At 42.5% G+C, this 17,506-nt stretch overlaps 2 protein-coding genes and 1 non-coding gene across 9 annotated transcripts in view; 1 reads left to right on the top strand and 2 right to left on the bottom strand.

Annotated features, from left to right (window-relative positions):
• Window positions 1-966: 966 nt before the first annotated feature.
• On the bottom strand, window positions 967-4,663 carry RPL18A (ribosomal protein L18a). The gene is made up of 5 exons (XM_075148937.1): window positions 4,550-4,663; window positions 3,913-4,092; window positions 3,173-3,302; window positions 1,525-1,634; window positions 967-1,109 (listed from the first exon to the last, which is right to left on the bottom strand). The coding sequence occupies exons 1-5, from the start codon at window positions 4,565-4,567 to the stop codon at window positions 1,017-1,019; spliced, it is 531 nt and encodes a 176-aa protein (XP_075005038.1). The 5' UTR covers window positions 4,568-4,663; the 3' UTR covers window positions 967-1,016.
• On the bottom strand, window positions 2,420-2,551 carry LOC142078108 (small nucleolar RNA SNORA68). Its single transcript, XR_012672119.1, has one exon. It is a non-coding gene; the product is annotated as a small nucleolar RNA SNORA68 (small nucleolar RNA).
• A 1,196-nt stretch (window positions 4,664-5,859) lies between the features above and the next one.
• Window positions 5,860-17,506, top strand: part of XPOT (exportin for tRNA) — a 29,586-nt gene continuing 17,939 nt past the window's right edge. Inside the window, exons 1-9 of one of the 7 annotated variants that reach the window (XM_075148885.1) lie at window positions 6,027-6,232; window positions 8,412-8,535; window positions 9,725-9,858; window positions 11,686-11,768; window positions 12,891-12,947; window positions 14,492-14,561; window positions 15,793-16,011; window positions 16,581-16,765; window positions 17,138-17,306. In XM_075148885.1, the coding sequence (XP_075004986.1) occupies window positions 9,799-9,858; window positions 11,686-11,768; window positions 12,891-12,947; window positions 14,492-14,561; window positions 15,793-16,011; window positions 16,581-16,765; window positions 17,138-17,306 (843 nt within the window). In that variant the 5' untranslated portion in view covers window positions 6,027-6,232; window positions 8,412-8,535; window positions 9,725-9,798. Of the gene's footprint in view, window positions 6,233-8,411; window positions 8,536-8,654; window positions 8,771-9,724; window positions 9,859-11,685; window positions 11,769-12,890; window positions 12,948-14,491; window positions 14,562-15,792; window positions 16,012-16,580; window positions 16,766-17,137; window positions 17,307-17,506 lie in introns of those variants that run through there. The other 6 variants (XM_075148903.1, XM_075148869.1, XM_075148922.1 and 3 more) reach the window with 6 other exon arrangements.

The following is a 17,506-nucleotide window of genomic DNA, read 5'->3' on the forward strand; positions in this document are numbered from 1 at the left end:
GTTATTAAAATTTTGGTTTATTGATGGGATATTTTGGTAATTTAAGTCAGCACCTGAAACATTCACCTGTTTCAAGGCAATCATAACTGTAAATAGTAGGCTGCTGTATACAGAAGGGTTAAAAGATGGGATTTTGGTCCGTGGATGGACACTGGGTGAGAAATAGATAGCTAAGAAAACCGTAGTCAGCATAGAAAATAGACGGTTTATTGTCTATTGTGTGAAAATGCTGAATACAGGAGGATAAGGAAGGTTGAGAATATGTTAGGGGAGGACGTGAAGGATGTGAGAGACGTGCAATAATGAAGAAATATAAACTACAATGTATAATTTTGCTTGCTTTGTTACATTTTGCTGTTGGCATGAGTATAGGTTAATACGTAAATGTTGGACTACGGTAATATGTCGCGTGAACAAGGCCTACGAACCAACAGACGGGGTGGCTATGGCTCGTGCAGCGCACCTGATCAGTGAGCTCATGTGCTATAGGCTCCCTATGTTCCAATCGAAGCACGTTTCGGCACCTGCTGGCCACGTGTGTCGGAACCCGTTTCCTTTGCAAATGTATAAATACCGGGATTTTCCCGAAGAACAGTGGGCCGGTGTACAGCGAGGTCACCGTTGCCTCCGTGGGGACGCCCACGTAAAGCTGGCACCTACCGACTGCTGGGCTGTTCGTGGCACAGGACGAAACAAGAATGTACGGATGGTTCATCTTTCTTCTGGGCCTCGGGTTGGTAAGACAATCGCTTTGCTAAATACCCTTAGTGTAATGCATGATTATATTTAATAAAGTGCTTGTTTTTTCCCCTTCCTTATAGTCTGTCTGTGTGTGCTCACCTTCTAAAGGAATCCTCGAAACCCACTCTAAAACAGCTACCAATAGTGTACAGAAAATAAAGAGTAGGAAGGGGGACTCCTAAGTATCCAGGACAGTGTTTCCAAAAGACAACCGGGAGTCAAAGGTTCAAATAAGACCTTTATTACAACACAGAGTTGATAACACGTTTTCGTATTTAAAAGAAAGTATTTGGTCTCTTAGTGGTGAAACGTGGTTTGTGCTGGCGACGCAGAACTCTGTGTGGCAGAGGGAACTTGATTTTAGAATCCTGCAAGAAAAATGTTTCTATGTTAATTGAGATATTAGATGAACCACAGAAAATAGTTTGCAACAAATAGCTAAGCTATATTAAACTGCTAACTTGTGTATAGAGAAGTAATGCATCCACAGATTAGATACACTTCATAGGAGCTTAATGATGCCTTAATTTTGCAATTCTTTTTGAAAGAAATGCCTGTTAAAGGCACGTTTTCTGCCACATAATACATATTTGGTTTAGTTTGACTTTCTTTCAGTTAGAAGTCTTGATCATAATACAACATAATTGTAAACCTATGCGTGTAAGTTTGGCTCCCTCCCTACTTTTGCCTGCAAAGCAAACCTGTACCAGACAAGAGAGCTCCGCCCTTCCAGCCCAATGTTAGACCGGGACCCACCAGCCACCGCAACGTTACTTCACTTACATGGAACTGCTTGACTGCTGGTCTACGGCACTTGCTAGCAGCAATTTCCTCAACTTTCATGATCTGAATAGAGTGAGCACGGGCACGATGACGGGCGCCCATATCGCGGTCTGTAACAAGAGATCTCATTAAAAATAAATCTTAAGACATTTTCAGTTCAAAAATCTTACTACCATCTTTTCAGGAAATGTTTATAGTACCATCTACAACTTCTAAAATTTCTGATCAGCTCTACTTAATCACACTGGTTTTAGTATCTGAAGTGATGTCAGAAATATCACAGAACCAACATGCAGCAGCAAATTCTTTCTGGATCTCGTAACCAAACTCCTCCACAGAAGTGCCATCTTATTCTTCTTGTCTGATTTCAAGACAGTACATACGTACAAAAGTAATCTACGTGGGACTATTTCATTTTTTGCACAAGAAAACTGTGATTCAGAATCAACACTGAAATATGATTACTGGAAAGACGTGAACTTCAAAAAAACTTCCCTGCCAAAAGCAAGGTGCAAGTAAAGGTAGGATCTGAGGTTATCTTTTCTTAAAATTGACAAGTGATAGAAACATGAATTGGTATTTTGCCCACATAATTAGGCTTTCAGAACAGTAGGAAGCCATCTGTACGTGGGGTACCTGAAAATTCCTCTCTAAGGCAGTGAAAATCACTGCCTTAAACTAATGATGTCCATAGCTAGTTCCACAAGATATGCCTGTTGAAATACTGTTGTGCTTACAATGCTTCCCATGAAGATCCAACACACCTATTAAAAACTTACCTGTCAAAAGTGTTCTTTAACATAAAGGTTTCAAAGTCATTTTATCATGATAAATTAAGTTCTCAGGTCTCTTAAGCAGTCCTTCAGTATGTTAATTAACAGGAATTATTGTAAGTTAATGTAGAACCTTAAATTTCACTTTCAACAGCACTTCAGCTTTTGAAAGGCGACAAGATACATTTAATATTTGCACACATGACAAGAATATCATTATTTAGAACAATATTCTTTGGGTTTTTATGTGCATTCTATAGTGTTTGTAACACTTCTGGATTCAAATATCAACAGCATCAGCTATACAAATGGTCTATCTCTCAAGTACTTCACATAACAGACTGAAATCAGGACAACCTTTAATTCTCCCTGAACCGAGGCAATGAGATCTTGGAGTAACACAGATTTTTTTTTTTTCTCCCTGTGATTTTTTTTTTTTACTTGCTCTCCAAAGGACAGATGCTAACATGTTCCACGTGATATCTGAAATATTCTCTCCACAAGACTTGGGAAGACATACTCAATTATATTAAAACAATAAACATAGTGCAAGAAATATATACAGCACATAAAAGATCATGAAACTCTCAGTCTGTATAGCAAAACTTATTACTAGAATTGTAGAAAGTCACACTGAGATGAAATGGGAGTATTTTCAGCTAGAGAAACTGTATAAAGAGTGGTAACAAATAAATTACCACATACATCATACATACACATCTATGGACTTCTCTAGGAACTCCCCATTTTATTTTTCCAGGGTTTGAGTTATCTTATCATGGATCAAGTCAGCATGCTTTACGCTTTTAAGATTTAATCTTGTGCTTATATACTGGTCCTACCATTTCATACCTCGAACAGTTTTATGTACTTACAGCACTGAGTGACAGCACCAGCCGTGGTCAAATCCCTGTACTCCCTGTACATGTTGTGAGTTCCGCTACGAGAATCATAGCGCAACCAAATACCAAAATTTTTTACACGCAGAGGGGACTTCTCATACACCTGGAATTACACAAGAGCACAAAAGTTCTTAGAGACAGTACATCATCAGCATTTTACAAGTTTAAGAATAAATATTTTAGAGCTCTAATGAAACCACTGTGTGGTAATAAGTTTTATGGTCAAAAACAACCGTTTCCTCTTTCTCCCACACCTACATAGCTACATTCAAGTCTTGGTAATTCAGAGTGAAGAGTTTTAGTAATTCAGTGTGGAAAGAAAAATACACACAAGATTTCAGCTCTAAAGAACGTCCTTTAAGCATCAAGGTAGAGGAGTGTAAGCATACAGATATCTACTTTCGAAGGGTTATGAATGTCCAGATGACTCTTACAAGGCATATTCCGCAACGAAGCAAGCATAAGAACCAGACAGCAGCACTGACTAGCGGATTGGTTCATAACTCGGAAGCCATGGGATGTAAGTTTTTTAGTTTACTGTACATATACTGTCACTTTGAAAAAATGAATTTGTCACTCAGCTTCACAGCAACTGAAGGACAAATGAATTTCAACCTCACCCCCAATAACAGCGCTTCATATAAATTCCTTTCACATGCACCAGCTGGAATTCCTTACAAATCTCCCACTTTTGTAGGTTTTTAATCCCGCACCTGGCCACAGTACACAATCTCTCCAGAAGACTTCTTCATCTTCTTCAGCTGAGAAACGAAGTACCAGAACCGGGACTTGGCGACAACATGGTTCGGAGCGAAGATCCGCATGCGGTAGAGAGGAGGGGTCGTGCATTTCGGCGTGGGCAGGCATCGCCCGACCACCTTGTACTCCCGCAGCTGGAGGGAGACGAAAGACAGGCCGCCCGCAGCGTGAGCCCCTCCGCGCCGCCGGCCCCGCCGCCGCGGAGCCACCCCCGCGCCAGCCCGATCCCGCCCCGCCACGGGCCCACCCCGTGGAAGGCACCGCGGCCTCACGTATGAACACGGCGGCGAGAGCAGGTGGAAGGCGAAGAGAGAGACCACCGGGCCAGGCGGATCGCCCCGCGGGCCCAGCTGTGCCGCCCGCCGATCACGGCTCCCCGCCCAGGGGCGGCGTGGCCTCCTCACCCGTCTTGCGGGAGCGGCGCCGCCGCCATGTTGGCCGCTCGCCTCCCTCAAGGGCCAGGCAGGGCCGCTTAGGCGCCGCAAGACCGCGCCGCCGCCCTCCCAACGGCGGCCTCGGTCTCGGTCTCGGTCTCAGTCCCGGTCCCGGTCCCGGTCCCGGCCGTGGCCCCCCGCCCCAGCCTTCACTCACGGTGCCCGACGCCTTCATGGTGCTCCCTCCTCCGCGGCCCGTAGGAAAGGAAAGGCCGCGTGCGCCGCCGCCTCCCGTCACCCGCCCGCCGGCAGCCCCGCCCCCGGCCGCCCTCTCCGCCCATTGGCTGGGAGGGGAGCGCGATTGGAGGAGGCAGCCGTCAGTCTCCGCCTGCGGCGGCCGGTGCTGGGTTCCGGGCCGGCGGGGGCCGCGTGGCCTGGTCCGGGCGCGGTCCGCGGCGGGGGAGCACGGCGGTCGGCCAGGCTGGCCGCAGAAGCTCGTCCTCCCCTGCGCACCGGAGCCCGCAGTGCCGCGGGCCCCTCTCCTCGTCACCGTGGCCGCGCATGGTGCCGGTACCGGTAGGAAGAGGCCCGGCTGTGCGTGACTCCGTCTCCCGCTGGCCCTGCTCGCGTTGCCGCGGAGGACGTGGCAGGGAGGCCCCCGGCGGAGGCAGCCAGCACCGCGCTCCCTTCGGGGCAGTAGCCGGGCGGGGGAGGCTGCCGGGGGAACCTTTGTCACCCGTGGTCCCGTGGGAGACCGGGGTTGCAGGCTGCCGTGAGGCTGCCCGGTGCGTCCCCCCGCACGCTCAGTTTGGGATCTTCTTTTTCACGGCTGGTCCCGAGTGCTTGCACTCCTGTGCACCGCGAGCTAGGAACGGCTCTGCGGTAGTGAGGGGCGGAGGTCTCCCAAGTGTCGTGCGCCTCACGCTTTTGAAAGCTGCGCTGCCGTACCCGTGAGACGCGGATGTTTTTTGCCTTGAAAGATACAGCAACGCTGCTGTAACGGTTTTGTAAAGAGGTGCATCTTGCTGCTGCAGTTATTTGCATTTAGTCTTTTTTTTCTTTAAGTCTGGTTCTACAGGCGCACACGCCTCTGATCACGCCAAACCCCCGTGTGCATTGCTTCGTTGCAGAGCAGTTTGCGGACGAGACCGATGTCACGTTTGCAGACGTCAGCTGGATTACTCGTCTCCTCGCGGGCGAGCCCATGCCGATGCTCTGGCAGCGTGTGAGCTCGGGCGCGTTCTCGTGCGGGCCACCGAGCAGGTCACTCCGCTCCTGACCGCCCAGCTCGCACCAGCGGCACCGAGCGCCCCGCCCAGCTGCTGCTGACAAAGCACGGTTTCCGGATCCCAGAGGGAGTTTGGGGGCGGAACGGGCCAATCCCGGTTTATTAAATCGGTGCAGTTGGCTTTACGGTGCCGCGGGGCGTTGATAGTAACGAGGGACAGCACCGGCGGGAGCCGGGGCGCTGGAGGCCACGCCCACGCGCCGCAGGGGGCGGGACTACGGCTCCCAGGGTGCCGCGGGGCCGGGGAGGTGGCACGTCCCGGCGTGCCCTGCGGCTGTCCGCCTTGTCGGAGAGGGGAGGTTGAGCGCGGCAGGCCGGGCCAGCGGCGGCAGCGCCGCGCGGCACGCTGGGAGCCGTAGTCTTGCGGGGCGGCGGCCCGGCCGCGAGCGGGCGGGCTGAGGGGCGGGGGCAGCGGCAGCTTTCTTTCCCGGAGGCCGTTCCGCACGCGCGAGGGCCGCGGCTCCTCCTCTGGGCGTCTTCCTCCTTCTCCTCCTCCCGCCGCCAGCCGAGGCGGCGCGGCCTGGCCCGGCCCGCTCCCTATGCTCGTTGCGGCCGCGGAGCTGTGGGGGTGGGAGCCGGCAGCGCCGCCGCGATGGAGGAGTGACCGGGAAGGTAATGGCGGGGGGGACGGGGACGGGACACGACACGCGGCGCGGGGTGACTCAGCCCGGCGGTGGCGGAGGGGGGGCTGGGCCTCCCCGGCCGTTGGCGGCGGCTGCGGCGCCTCAGCGGCGGGGAAGGGGCGGTGTGGGCGCCGGCGGGCGTCGCCGCTGAGCTGGCGGCGGCGGCGGGCTCCCTCGAGTCACCCGGCCGGTTCCAGTCAGCCCGGCGCCGCCTCCTTCGCAGCTGTGAGGCTCTGGGGAAGGGGGGGAGGCGCCGCAGCCTCCCCGCCCGCCCTGCGGTTGTATTCGCGTGCTGCGGGAGCTGCCTCGGTAGCCGTCCTCCGTTATGGCTCCGGTGGGGGAAGGAAGTAACCATAAGCTCTTAGGCTGCAACGTGAGGGGAGGGACCTCCCCCGCACCTCCATATTCCGCTGCTCTCGGCGTGCTTCAGTACGGTGGTTCCCCGCCGTCCCGCCGTGGGAGAGCTGCCGCCGGGCCCCGCAGCGGCCGCACGCCGCAGGAGGAGTGCTTTGTCACTCCGCAGTGGCCTCGGGAAGGGGCAGAAGGGGTTAATTTGCAGCCCCGGTGCCTTCGCCGCAGATCCGGACGCGGTGGGGTGTGAATGCCTGATCACCCTCCTCGGCTGAGCTGGAGCCAGGCGGTGGTGTTGGCTCTCCGGCGGGAGGAGGCTGGGCTCTTTGACCGAGTCGGGGGGGGGGGCAAGAAGGCCTTGCTCCTCACGGGGAATTCCTGGCCAGTGAGAATGTGCCTGAAATGAAGACCGCATATGTCACTTCCAGAAAGAAAAACTTTCTAGTCCAGTTGAAAAGTTCTCGAAGTAGCTATAATTACACAGCTGTTCATTTTAACTGCATGTTAGGTCAGTGTAGAGGCTCTAGAGCCTAAGAGTCTGTAAATATGCTCAAGATTTGCAGCAAGCAAAACAGAGATAAAGAATGTGAAAGATGATCTTTTACTGTCTTTGTTTTATTAGAGAGAAAACTTGAGGGAATTAAAATGAAGGATGTCACTGGCTCCCTGTGTGCTATCACAATCTTGAAAATACCTAAAATAAGTGCTGTAAATGAAGTATTCTTTAATTACTAATTGTTCCCGTGGTTAGCATCTGTAGTTAAAATGTTCTGAATGCTTTCATTATTAGGGCATATCTGGATCCAAATTACACACCTTTGACCATGTTAGTATTGTTAATCTGGGCAATCTTCTCCACTTGAAGTGTGACTATTTTTTTCTTGCTTTCCTGTATGAAAGCAGTCTCTACTGTCAAATGCATTTATAAGTATTTAATATGTGAAAGGGAAACATATACCTGTATGACTTCACCGTTAAGGAACTGCACCCTCCTATTATAGTAAGATCAGTTTGCCACCCAACATAGTGTACTGCTTAACAAGAAAGTGTCTCTACCTAAATAAGGCAATACTTTCTACACAGCTGCATATTAACTATTAATGTTATTGATTATTTTTTATAAATAAAACTTACTTTAATGACATACTTGATGTTATAGCTGAGTATATCTTGCAATGGATTTTGTGAACTATAAGTACTATTAAAATTGCAGTTTGATTTTGCTTTTGAAGTATAACTGGCTGGTAAAATAGATTTGTGGTGGAAAAGCTACCTGCCTAACTAAAGGCATATAGCATGAGAAGCTATTTTGCTGGCTTTCTCAAAAGGCTCATTCAAATGGTCTATCTCATTAGTTGTCTCTACAGTTGGCTAGTCGAGCTGAAACCCTTAGAAAAGGATATATGGTAGAAGATGACATATTAAATATGCTCATGTAGCATATACAAAATCAGTAGAACTGGTTGCCATTGCTGTTAGCTAAACAAGTGAAGAGAATACATGTTTGAGCCAGGTTATTTTTAATAGCAAAACTTGTCACCCAGGTGTAGAAAATTACTACCTTTTGGGCAGATAATGTAGTGATATCAGCAGGAAAATATGCCAAAAATATGCTTCTGTATATTAAATAGTTTTACTTGTATAACTCTGGACCAGGCCCTAATCAAAAGATGCTGTAAAAAAAAAAAATCATTTTCCCCGCAGCATTTTACCTTTATTTTAATCTGGCTGGTTTGGATGTTGATTATGGGGAAAATGAGCTGGGGGCTGGGGATGCAGGGGGAGAAGACTCAGCAGAGCAACTTTAATCCCTAAAGGTTTTGACCCTGAGCGGGATTGCTCTCTGTCGTAAAGCAGTGTGTGAAGCTTGTTTTGCCACGAGTCATCGCTTTGTTCCAGATTTTCTGGTTTCTATACTGCCGCAACCTGCAATTTTTTTTTGTATGAACTCAATTTTACTTATTAAATTGCTTTTCATGATGCATTTTGTTATAGTGTATTCTGTAATGAGTTTTATAGAAATGTCTGTTACTACATTAAATTTTGGGCTCTCCGTTTCAGGTATGCTTGCTGTCAGTTGTCACTGTGCCACCTTTCTTCCAGTGGGGGAGGGTGAACAGCAGAGTGTGCGCAAGACAGGCAATACTAAGAAATCAGAAGTTCTACCTATAGGCATGTAGGCAGCTTCAAACCACAGCTCCTTTGTATTTAATCTCCTTGTCTATCTTCCTTTCCCCTACCTCCTACATGCTTATGTAACAAGGCCTTATTTCAGGCCTAATTAACTATGTTACGGGGGGGGGGGGGGAAGAGGCAGGGCTTTGAAGGATAGATGAGTTTTTGTCCTCTCTTGCGTTTTAACAGCATCCTAGTATTTGTCAAAGATTTTTTTTTTAATCCAGAGCATTGCAGAACAGCCTGTAGAGGCACATCATCTTTAGAACATTTATCTAGCTTGCTCGTTAATTTTACACTGAATTTTCTAAATAAACATCATTGCTAGTAAATCAGCAGCCATTAGTAGGAACAGAAAACTTTGTTAACAACTCAGTATGATGTATTTTGTGGTTAATTTCTGAGACACTTCTCTTGTGTGCGCTTGCTTTAGAAGAAAGACCTCCTAATGGCTTTGCCCCCCTAGGGGAAATACTTCATAAATGGGTTTATGAAGCATCTTAACAATATTAGATGAGTAGAAATTTTTTTTTTGCAGTTGTGAAGTTTGTGGTGGGAAAAAAATACAGCGGTCTATCATTTAAGTAGCAGATTTATGCGTATGTCATATCTTGCTGAAATGTTCTCTGCATGCTTGAAATTTGAGTTCAAGCCTTTCAGTTGAATAGTACACATCATGCCATTTCTCTGTTAATTAAGATTATATTAGCTCTTTTCAAGAGAACTGAAATATATGGGCACTTCAAATTTTCCTTTTTCAATAAGTTTAGTACTATTAAAAGTTGATTAAAGGACTTAGAATTCTGATATCTATATCAGAAGTATGCGCATTCATGTTTTGGTGGAGTACATACATGCTTGAGGTTTGTGGGTAAACTTCTGTGGTTGTTGATGTCCTGCTTTTAATTTTTGTTCTTCTGCTGAGCAAATAAATTTTCTCTTTCTCTATTTGCAGATGATCGTAGTTTCCCCTCTAGAAGAAGTGGGCAAACCAGTTAGGAGTAGGAAACAAAGAGTGTATCAATAGAGATGGATGAACAAGCCCTTTTAGGGCTAAACCCAAACGCTGATGCGGACTTCAGACAAAGGGTATGTAATTAACTTGCCTATCTCTCTAATAATTGGGAGTGCTGTTTCAGTGCAAAAGTCTCATATTTTCTTGGCCGGGGGATTGGGGGTTTGGTTTTTTTTGGTTAACCAATACATATGGTTTGTGGCGGCAAGTACAAAACAAAGTCATGTCGCAAGCAAGCATGTAAACTGAAGGTTGTGTGTCACCAATTCTGTGAAATTACACTTAACGTGCACAGAATTTGTTTTTCTGGGCTCTGACTTTTTCAGTCCTTTCAATTCTTTGTACTTGTTGTTCTCCTTCTTACGTAGGTTCCCATAGAATGAAAAGCAGCCACTGAAAACAATGAGTTGCTTGCAATTGCCCTTTTAATTCTTAGGTGTGGGTTTTTTATTTGAATGGATTACCTACCTTTAGTATCTTTTAATGAAATGTGTGTTTTAACTGTAGCGAAGCTTGTATTAAGTGTAGAGTAGGTTAAGAAAGTAATCATGGTATGTGGGTAACAGTTACTTCCTTCATAAAAGAGAGATGCTCCTATGAAAAGGCATTACAATTTATATAACTATTTAATGAGTAAATATTTCTGCTTACTGATTGATTATCAAGTTGATTCAACTGTCTACAAGATAAACTCCAGTAAAATATTTCAGAAATGAGGATGTTAGTACTTTGGTTTCGTGTTCATAAAACAAATCCTGGAATGTATAAGAAAGTTAAAAACGTAGTTTGATGCAACCTCATATTGCTAAGCAGCCTGTTAAATATGTTGGTTCTGGGTATTTGTCCTTTTTGAAAGGATGGATGTAGCTAATCTTTAGTGTTCTGTTAATAGAATATCACTGTAAAATTTGAAGCTCATTGATTTATTGACCTTTTAACTATGCAGTCTGCCTAATTTTGAAATATTTTATAGTAAAAGGTGACTTACCTTTTCACTAATCATGTAAGATGTAACACACAAAGAAAATATCAAACAATTTCTAGTAAAACTGTGCAGTATAAGAAAATTACCAGTACAATTTACAGGAAGTGAATTCTTGTTTTAAGAACTTATTTCAACTCACTGAATAATTACTTTGGAAAATTACTTTGGTGAATGGAAATAGTTATGAACTAATGCAAAAAACCCTCTTGAAATACATACATTTGAATACATACATAGAATTGAAATAATGCTGTTAATCTAATCTTTGTTTCAAAAGTTACTTTACTGTTTTGTACAACAGGCCATGCTAAATCTTAAAGCAGTTAGATCAAGTCAACTGTTGTCAAAAGCTATTTAGAAGTTCTGATAAGCAAGTTGATTATCTAAAATTTGGTAGAATTTTTTTCCAGTCTCTGTAATAGATTCATAAATCAACAGTTGTCAGGTGATCAGTGTTTGAATGTTTCTTGAGCTTCAAGTGTAGAATACAGCCGAAGTGGTGCATCAAAAATAGTGAGTTGTTTTCAGTGAAAAATCTAAATCGCTTTCTCTTTATAATTTTAACTTGGATGTGAACTTCCACCCAAATTAAAAGGCCCTGAGCAACTTCCTCTAGTCGACCCTATCTCCAGAGGTCCCTTCTAACCTTAACATTTCTGATTCTATGACTTTTATATTCCAGTAACAAAAATCTTTGTATGGAATGTAAAGTGGAAATGGATGCCTATGATACTAGCATTTGAAGAAACACTCTTGCATTATGGTAATTAGGGAGTCATATAAATACTTGGATGTATCCAAATAGTTTGGTTTTTTTGAAGGAGAGCTTTTAAATGTGAGTCTAAGTGTGAATGAGATGTCTTGCTGTGTGGTTTGTTTGTTCTTTTTTAAATGAAACTTACTTGGATGTTTGCAGGCACTAGCCTACTTTGAGCAGCTGAAGATATCTCAGGATGCTTGGCAAGTCTGTGCAGAAGCGTTAGCTCAGAGCATATACAGGTAATGTAGATAAGAAGCATTGCTTATTTTCATTAGTAAGATGTTTGGGTCTGGTTTTAGCTCTACAGCATAATAAGTAAACTGTAAAAAATTAATATGGTCTTCATACTGTTTTTAGTATCATAGTTGATCTATGGCTTCTGTATAATGCCTTTCAAGGAAGATCAATGTATAAATAAAACTCCATATTAATTTAGTAGCCTAAAGACTGCTGCTTTATGAAATCCATGGGAAAAGAGTGAGTTCTCGTGCTATCTTTTGGGGAGGAGTGCTGAACATTTCCTATTGTGAGGCTATAGGCTTTATATGCAGTAATCTCAGAAGCAGTTCCTTGCCCCTATTCTATGGAGTAGGCCATCCCATTTTTCAAGATGCAGAGAGTGTGTAGTCACCACTATTTTTGCACAAAGTTGTATAATTAGATCTCAAATACTAGGTGGTTGCTGTATCACAGAATAATTCAGGTTGGAAGGAAACTGAGGGATGTATATCTCCTGAATAACAACAGTGATTTATAGTGAATGCTTTTTTGTAAATGATTTGTCAAAACTTCTGACTCCAATGGAGTATGCAGTAATTAACAAAACCGCACAAGATTTGAAAACAGCGTTTTATAATCTTTACCAAAATACATTGATTGTTACAATTTTTAGATAATAAGATAAAAAACGCATGTAGATTTTATAGCATGTGGAATGTCCCTTCCTAATCTATACCTCAGTTTGTCTTTCGCTTTGCTCTTTAAGACACAATATACAACTTGTGCTTAGTGTACTAATGGACACGTATTATTGAAGCCCTTTATAAAGGCAGGATACAACAGGTATTGTAGTTTTGTATGTTCAATACTGAAATCAAAGCGTAACAAATGGGTGGCTGTAGAAAAAAGATTATAATATCAAACATAAATATTAGTTTAACAGTTGATTATTTTTACCAAATGAACTGCTTGAGTATTTGTCATTTTTGCTTTGAAGTAATAGCAGTAGTATTTTTCTCTGGTGCACAGTAATTCTTGATCTGTCAAAGGGACGACCTGGTTGTAATATTTGAGGAATTTTTTTCTTCCCAGGGAAGTGTATCATATTGCCACCAGTAACAGAATTTTCTTTTCTTTTCTAGTGATGATCACATCAAGTTCTTTTGCTTTCAAGTTCTGGAACATCAAATTAAGTTCAAGTGAGTAATCTTTCTTGATACCAGCCATATACATCAATTTAATTTTCCCTTTTTATTCTGTTTGCGAAGAAACTTAAAAGATATCTGTCATCTCAGTGTGGTTGATGAGGTGGCTTTAAGCTCCAGAGGACTTTCTTTCCTGGGAGAGGAATAGTTAGGTTTTGAGCAGCTGTTGGGTTTTGAGCAGCTACTTGACTTAGCTAGTCTAACACCTGTGTATGGCCCAAACAGACCCAATTACCAAGGATTGCTTGAAGCTTACTTAGCCCTTCCTTTCTGGAGATTCAAGCCTTACTCTGTACTCTCACTGATTTTTGCAGAAGAGTCCTGCAAGCAGAATCTTGCTCAGTACAGAGTCCTGCACTTAAGACAAAGCCCTATTCATTCAGTAACCATGGCAGAGATGTTAAGAGAAAGTAACCTTTTCACTGAGTGGTGTTTTCGTAGAATCATAATTTTAGGAAAAAATACTTTGAAATAATATAAGTTTCATTGCATGGAACTATATTTTTTTCACATTTCGGGCTCCTTGGGTCTGGACTTGAACATCATGGCAGGGGTGTCTGCCTCCTGGAATATCTTCATGACTGGTTGCAATACACTGAACATGTGGGTCAGGCTTTAGGTAGGAATAAGATGTATTTTGCGACTGATTTTCACAATTATGTATCAGAGCAAAAATGAAAGACTTAACGTTCTGTGATTTTATTTACCTGATTTTATCTCATTGTCCATCTTCCTCTGCTTGTTCTACTCCTCTCACCTGCTTCCTGCGGTGTGTTTTCTCTTGTTTTCCTGCTTCTTATTTTCTTTGACCATCTTCAGTGGGGTTGCTTTTTTCTTCTCCTTAATGAATAGTTACTTGTGACAGGAACACTGGAGTCACGTTCAGCAGTCATTCCTGTTAAGGACTGTACCAAACCTATACCTAGCTCTATTGCAAGGCAAGTGTTCTCAGCTTAGCTAGTCCTGGGAAGGAACATGTTGTGTAGGTAGTATTTGAGGTGGGCTGGGTATCATGTCAAATTTTAACAAGACTAGATGTATGACGTAAAGCAGAATTACTTGTTTACTTTTTTGTTTTGATGTATGTATGATAATACATGTACTGTAGATCAGATCAGGAAGGACTTCCTTGTGCTCACTATTGACAGTCTTCAATGTGTAGTAAACAAGTTTGAGCATGTGCAGATGTCTCTTCCTTCTCTCTGTGGCTTATGGTCAAGTGTGTATTTTTATCAGGGTCATGAGTCCTGTCCCTTATAGAACAACCTTCCTGCAAAATTTCAAGCTCCTACTCCATTATAGGAGGCAGTAGTTCCTCAAAATGTAATCCATTAGTATAGGCAAAATGTTTTTCCTTATTTTTATGTCTTTGATTCAAAATTTTAACATGCAAATAGCTGTGTAAATTCCTTTTCTAGGAACCTTTGATTTACATTAATGTGGAGTATTATGTGCAATATTAAAAGAGTTTTTGCCTTACTGAATGTTGTGCTTGTCATGAAGCAGTTGTGTTTTGATGTCATTATGCTTTGTTTCAGATACTCTGAACTTACTGAAGTCCAGCAGCAGCTAATTAGGGAAACACTCATAACATGGCTGCAAGCACAGGTAAGTACGTCCCTTCACAGCAGTCTTATCTTACATAGTAGGCTTATTAGTAGGCTAACATAAGGCATTGAGTGTGGGCTAAATGTTTAATCTGTCATTCGAGTTTAAAGATGGCTTCCTGAAGATACACGATATCTGATGGTTAAAAGCTTTTAACATGCTAATCTGTATTAGAAATTCTTTAAATCAGATGTTGTAAAGAAGTCTGTTCTTGAGCTTATTACTAAAAATAAAACTCTTACATCAGATAATGATTGTGGTTTAATCAGTTGGGTGTGAAAAAAGGAGTATTAAAAGTTTCCCTTTAGAGAGTATAATCCTAATCAGATTCTTGATGTTCCTGAGTGTCTGGAGGAGGAGCAGTAATTCTGTTTTTAAGACCCTCCTGGCCTAACTCCTGTGTACTTAGAATACTAGCAGATGTTTATGAATGAACAGCATCACTCCTCTGTTAATACTATGGGAGAGTACTGGCTACTCTTTCTTGTAGCATTAGTTACTGTAGCTGAACATGTAGTATCACTTGGACCCAAGAGTTTGCAATCAGCAGAACCATCAAGTGGGCTGATACAAGTCTTTGGCAATACCTGCCATTATCTAGTTATCATTAAACATCTGCACTGGAAATTAACATAGTTGCTTTGTAGAAAACTTAACAGTAGGAAGTGGAATATAATACAACTTGAAAAAGAACAGATCATTGTGAAATGAATTAAACTGCTTTTAATTTTGCTTTGTGGCAAACTGTTCCATTTAGGATGAGTTTATGGAACAGGGGAAGGGGAGAGAGAGGGAGATAGGTAGTTACAGATTTTTTTTTTCTTTTTCTCTCCTGACAAGCTTAGATTTAGAAACTTCCTTTACTATTCTTAAAGCTAACATCTAATTTAGGCACAAGCTAGCTACAAGAGGACTGTAACTTGTTTTCTGAAGTTCTTGTTTGCTCCTTTCACCAAACTAACAAATTAGCTTTTAGTCTTTGAATAGTACACTTAATAGTACACTTAGTACTGAATGAAGAGCTTAGGACTGTATCACCCAGAGAATGTTTTTCCTGTTTCATTACAATTCAGCTAAATTTTCTTCAAAATCCTTGGAAAGGTAAGGCGCTTTATTGATCTCAGCCAGGAAGAGAGGTGGTACATTAATCACTGTGCAGAGATCAACAAGCATATATGATTCTTCTCTAATTTAGTAAAAATATACAAATAAAATATCTTGTTTCTACCAGATGCTGAATCCCCAGCCTGAGAAGACTTTTATTCGCAACAAAGCAGCTCAAGTCTTTGCATTGCTTTTTGTTACTGAATATCTCACAAAATGGCCCAAGTTTTTTTTTGATATTCTATCAGTAGTTGACCTTAATCCACGAGGCGTGGATATGTACCTCAGAATCCTGATGGCTGTTGATGCTGAGCTGGTAGACCGGGATGTTGTTCATACATCAGAGGCAAGTTATTATTTTGCATTAACATTTGTTTTAAATTTTGAAAAAGTTCTCTTTAATTAGAGCAGAAGACTTGCAGATATGCTGTTTTTTTCCCGTGGCAACTCTACCTTAGAGACATTAGGTGGTTTAGATTCAAAAGCCATATGTTGTTTAATGCTTTTTATGATTTCATACTTTTCAGTTAATGTATTTTTTGCTTGAAGAGCTAGCAAACAAAAACTAATGGACTGAGTTAGCCAATTTAATGTTAGACTGACTCATTTTAAAATGTTAAGTGCCTGTTTTAAGGAGTCCTCTCACCAAAAATCCATTTAATGATCTAGAGGACTTTTCCCCTTTGTCTGCCTTTCTTCAGTGTTTGGGCATTGTGGTATAAAAAAAAGAGCAAACACTAGGGTATTTTGGTTTTATTTCTTGCAAGAAAAAAAATGTTCTCTCTTTGGGTTTCTGATTTGAGTTACTTATCTTGCTAGGACAAGTGATGTCTGGTAATGGATAGAAAAATGCTGCTAATTTGACAAGATGCTAATCTATGACGAGACTGATTTATCCTTTTTCTGTATTGATAGGAGGCTCGTAGGAACACCTTGTTAAAAGATACTATGAGGGAACAGTGCATTCCAAGTTTGGTGGAATCGTGGTACCAAATCTTACAAAACTATCAATATAATAACTCAGAGTTGACATGCCAGTGCCTTGAAGTAGTTGGAGCTTATGTATCCTGGATAGATTTGGGCCTGATAGCCAATGAAAGGTAGGGGTTTTTTGGTGGAATATCTTTGCAAAAATAACCTTGATAGTGTGCTGACTGTATTTCTATGAAACAGAATTAAAACTCATCTTTGAGAAAGGACTTTAATTCTATACAAATCTTTGGAGTTTTGGGGTTTTTTTTAATAGAGTGATTGACTTTGCAAGCCAAGCTGATAAAATGGCCAAAATAGACACTACACAGTTTGCTGGGTTCTCCTTAAAATGTACAAAATGCTGGGTTTAGTCAGTACAATAGACTTTAAAACTGTCTTATAAAAAGAAACCATTGTAAATATGCACACAAATAATATAAAGCTTCTATACGACGCTACTGTGTATGTATAAAAACGACCTTTTTTTTTTATCTCTGAAGGTTTATAAATATGCTGCTAGGTCACATGTCTGTGGAAGTTCTCCGGGAAGAAGCTTGTGATTGTTTGTTTGAAATTGTAAATAAGGGAATGGACCCAATTGATAAAACAAAATTGGTTGAATCTTTATGTCAAGTATTGCAGTCTGCTGGCCTCTTCAGTATTGATCAGGTTTGTATATTGATTTTTACAATAGGAATGAGTCATAGGTTTCCAACAGTTCTTAAATAAGCAAATGAACAGAAAACTATAAAACTAAGTCCACAGATTAGGGAGAATTAGTTGGGCTTCTGCATCAAAGCTAAACACTTCTTACACTTTTCTCATACTTAAATAAACAGCTTGTTACTAATATTCTTCATTCATTTAAA

This window comes from Calonectris borealis, chromosome 1 (assembly GCF_964195595.1).
Source record: "Calonectris borealis chromosome 1, bCalBor7.hap1.2, whole genome shotgun sequence".
Taxonomy (NCBI): Eukaryota; Metazoa; Chordata; class Aves; order Procellariiformes; family Procellariidae; genus Calonectris; species Calonectris borealis.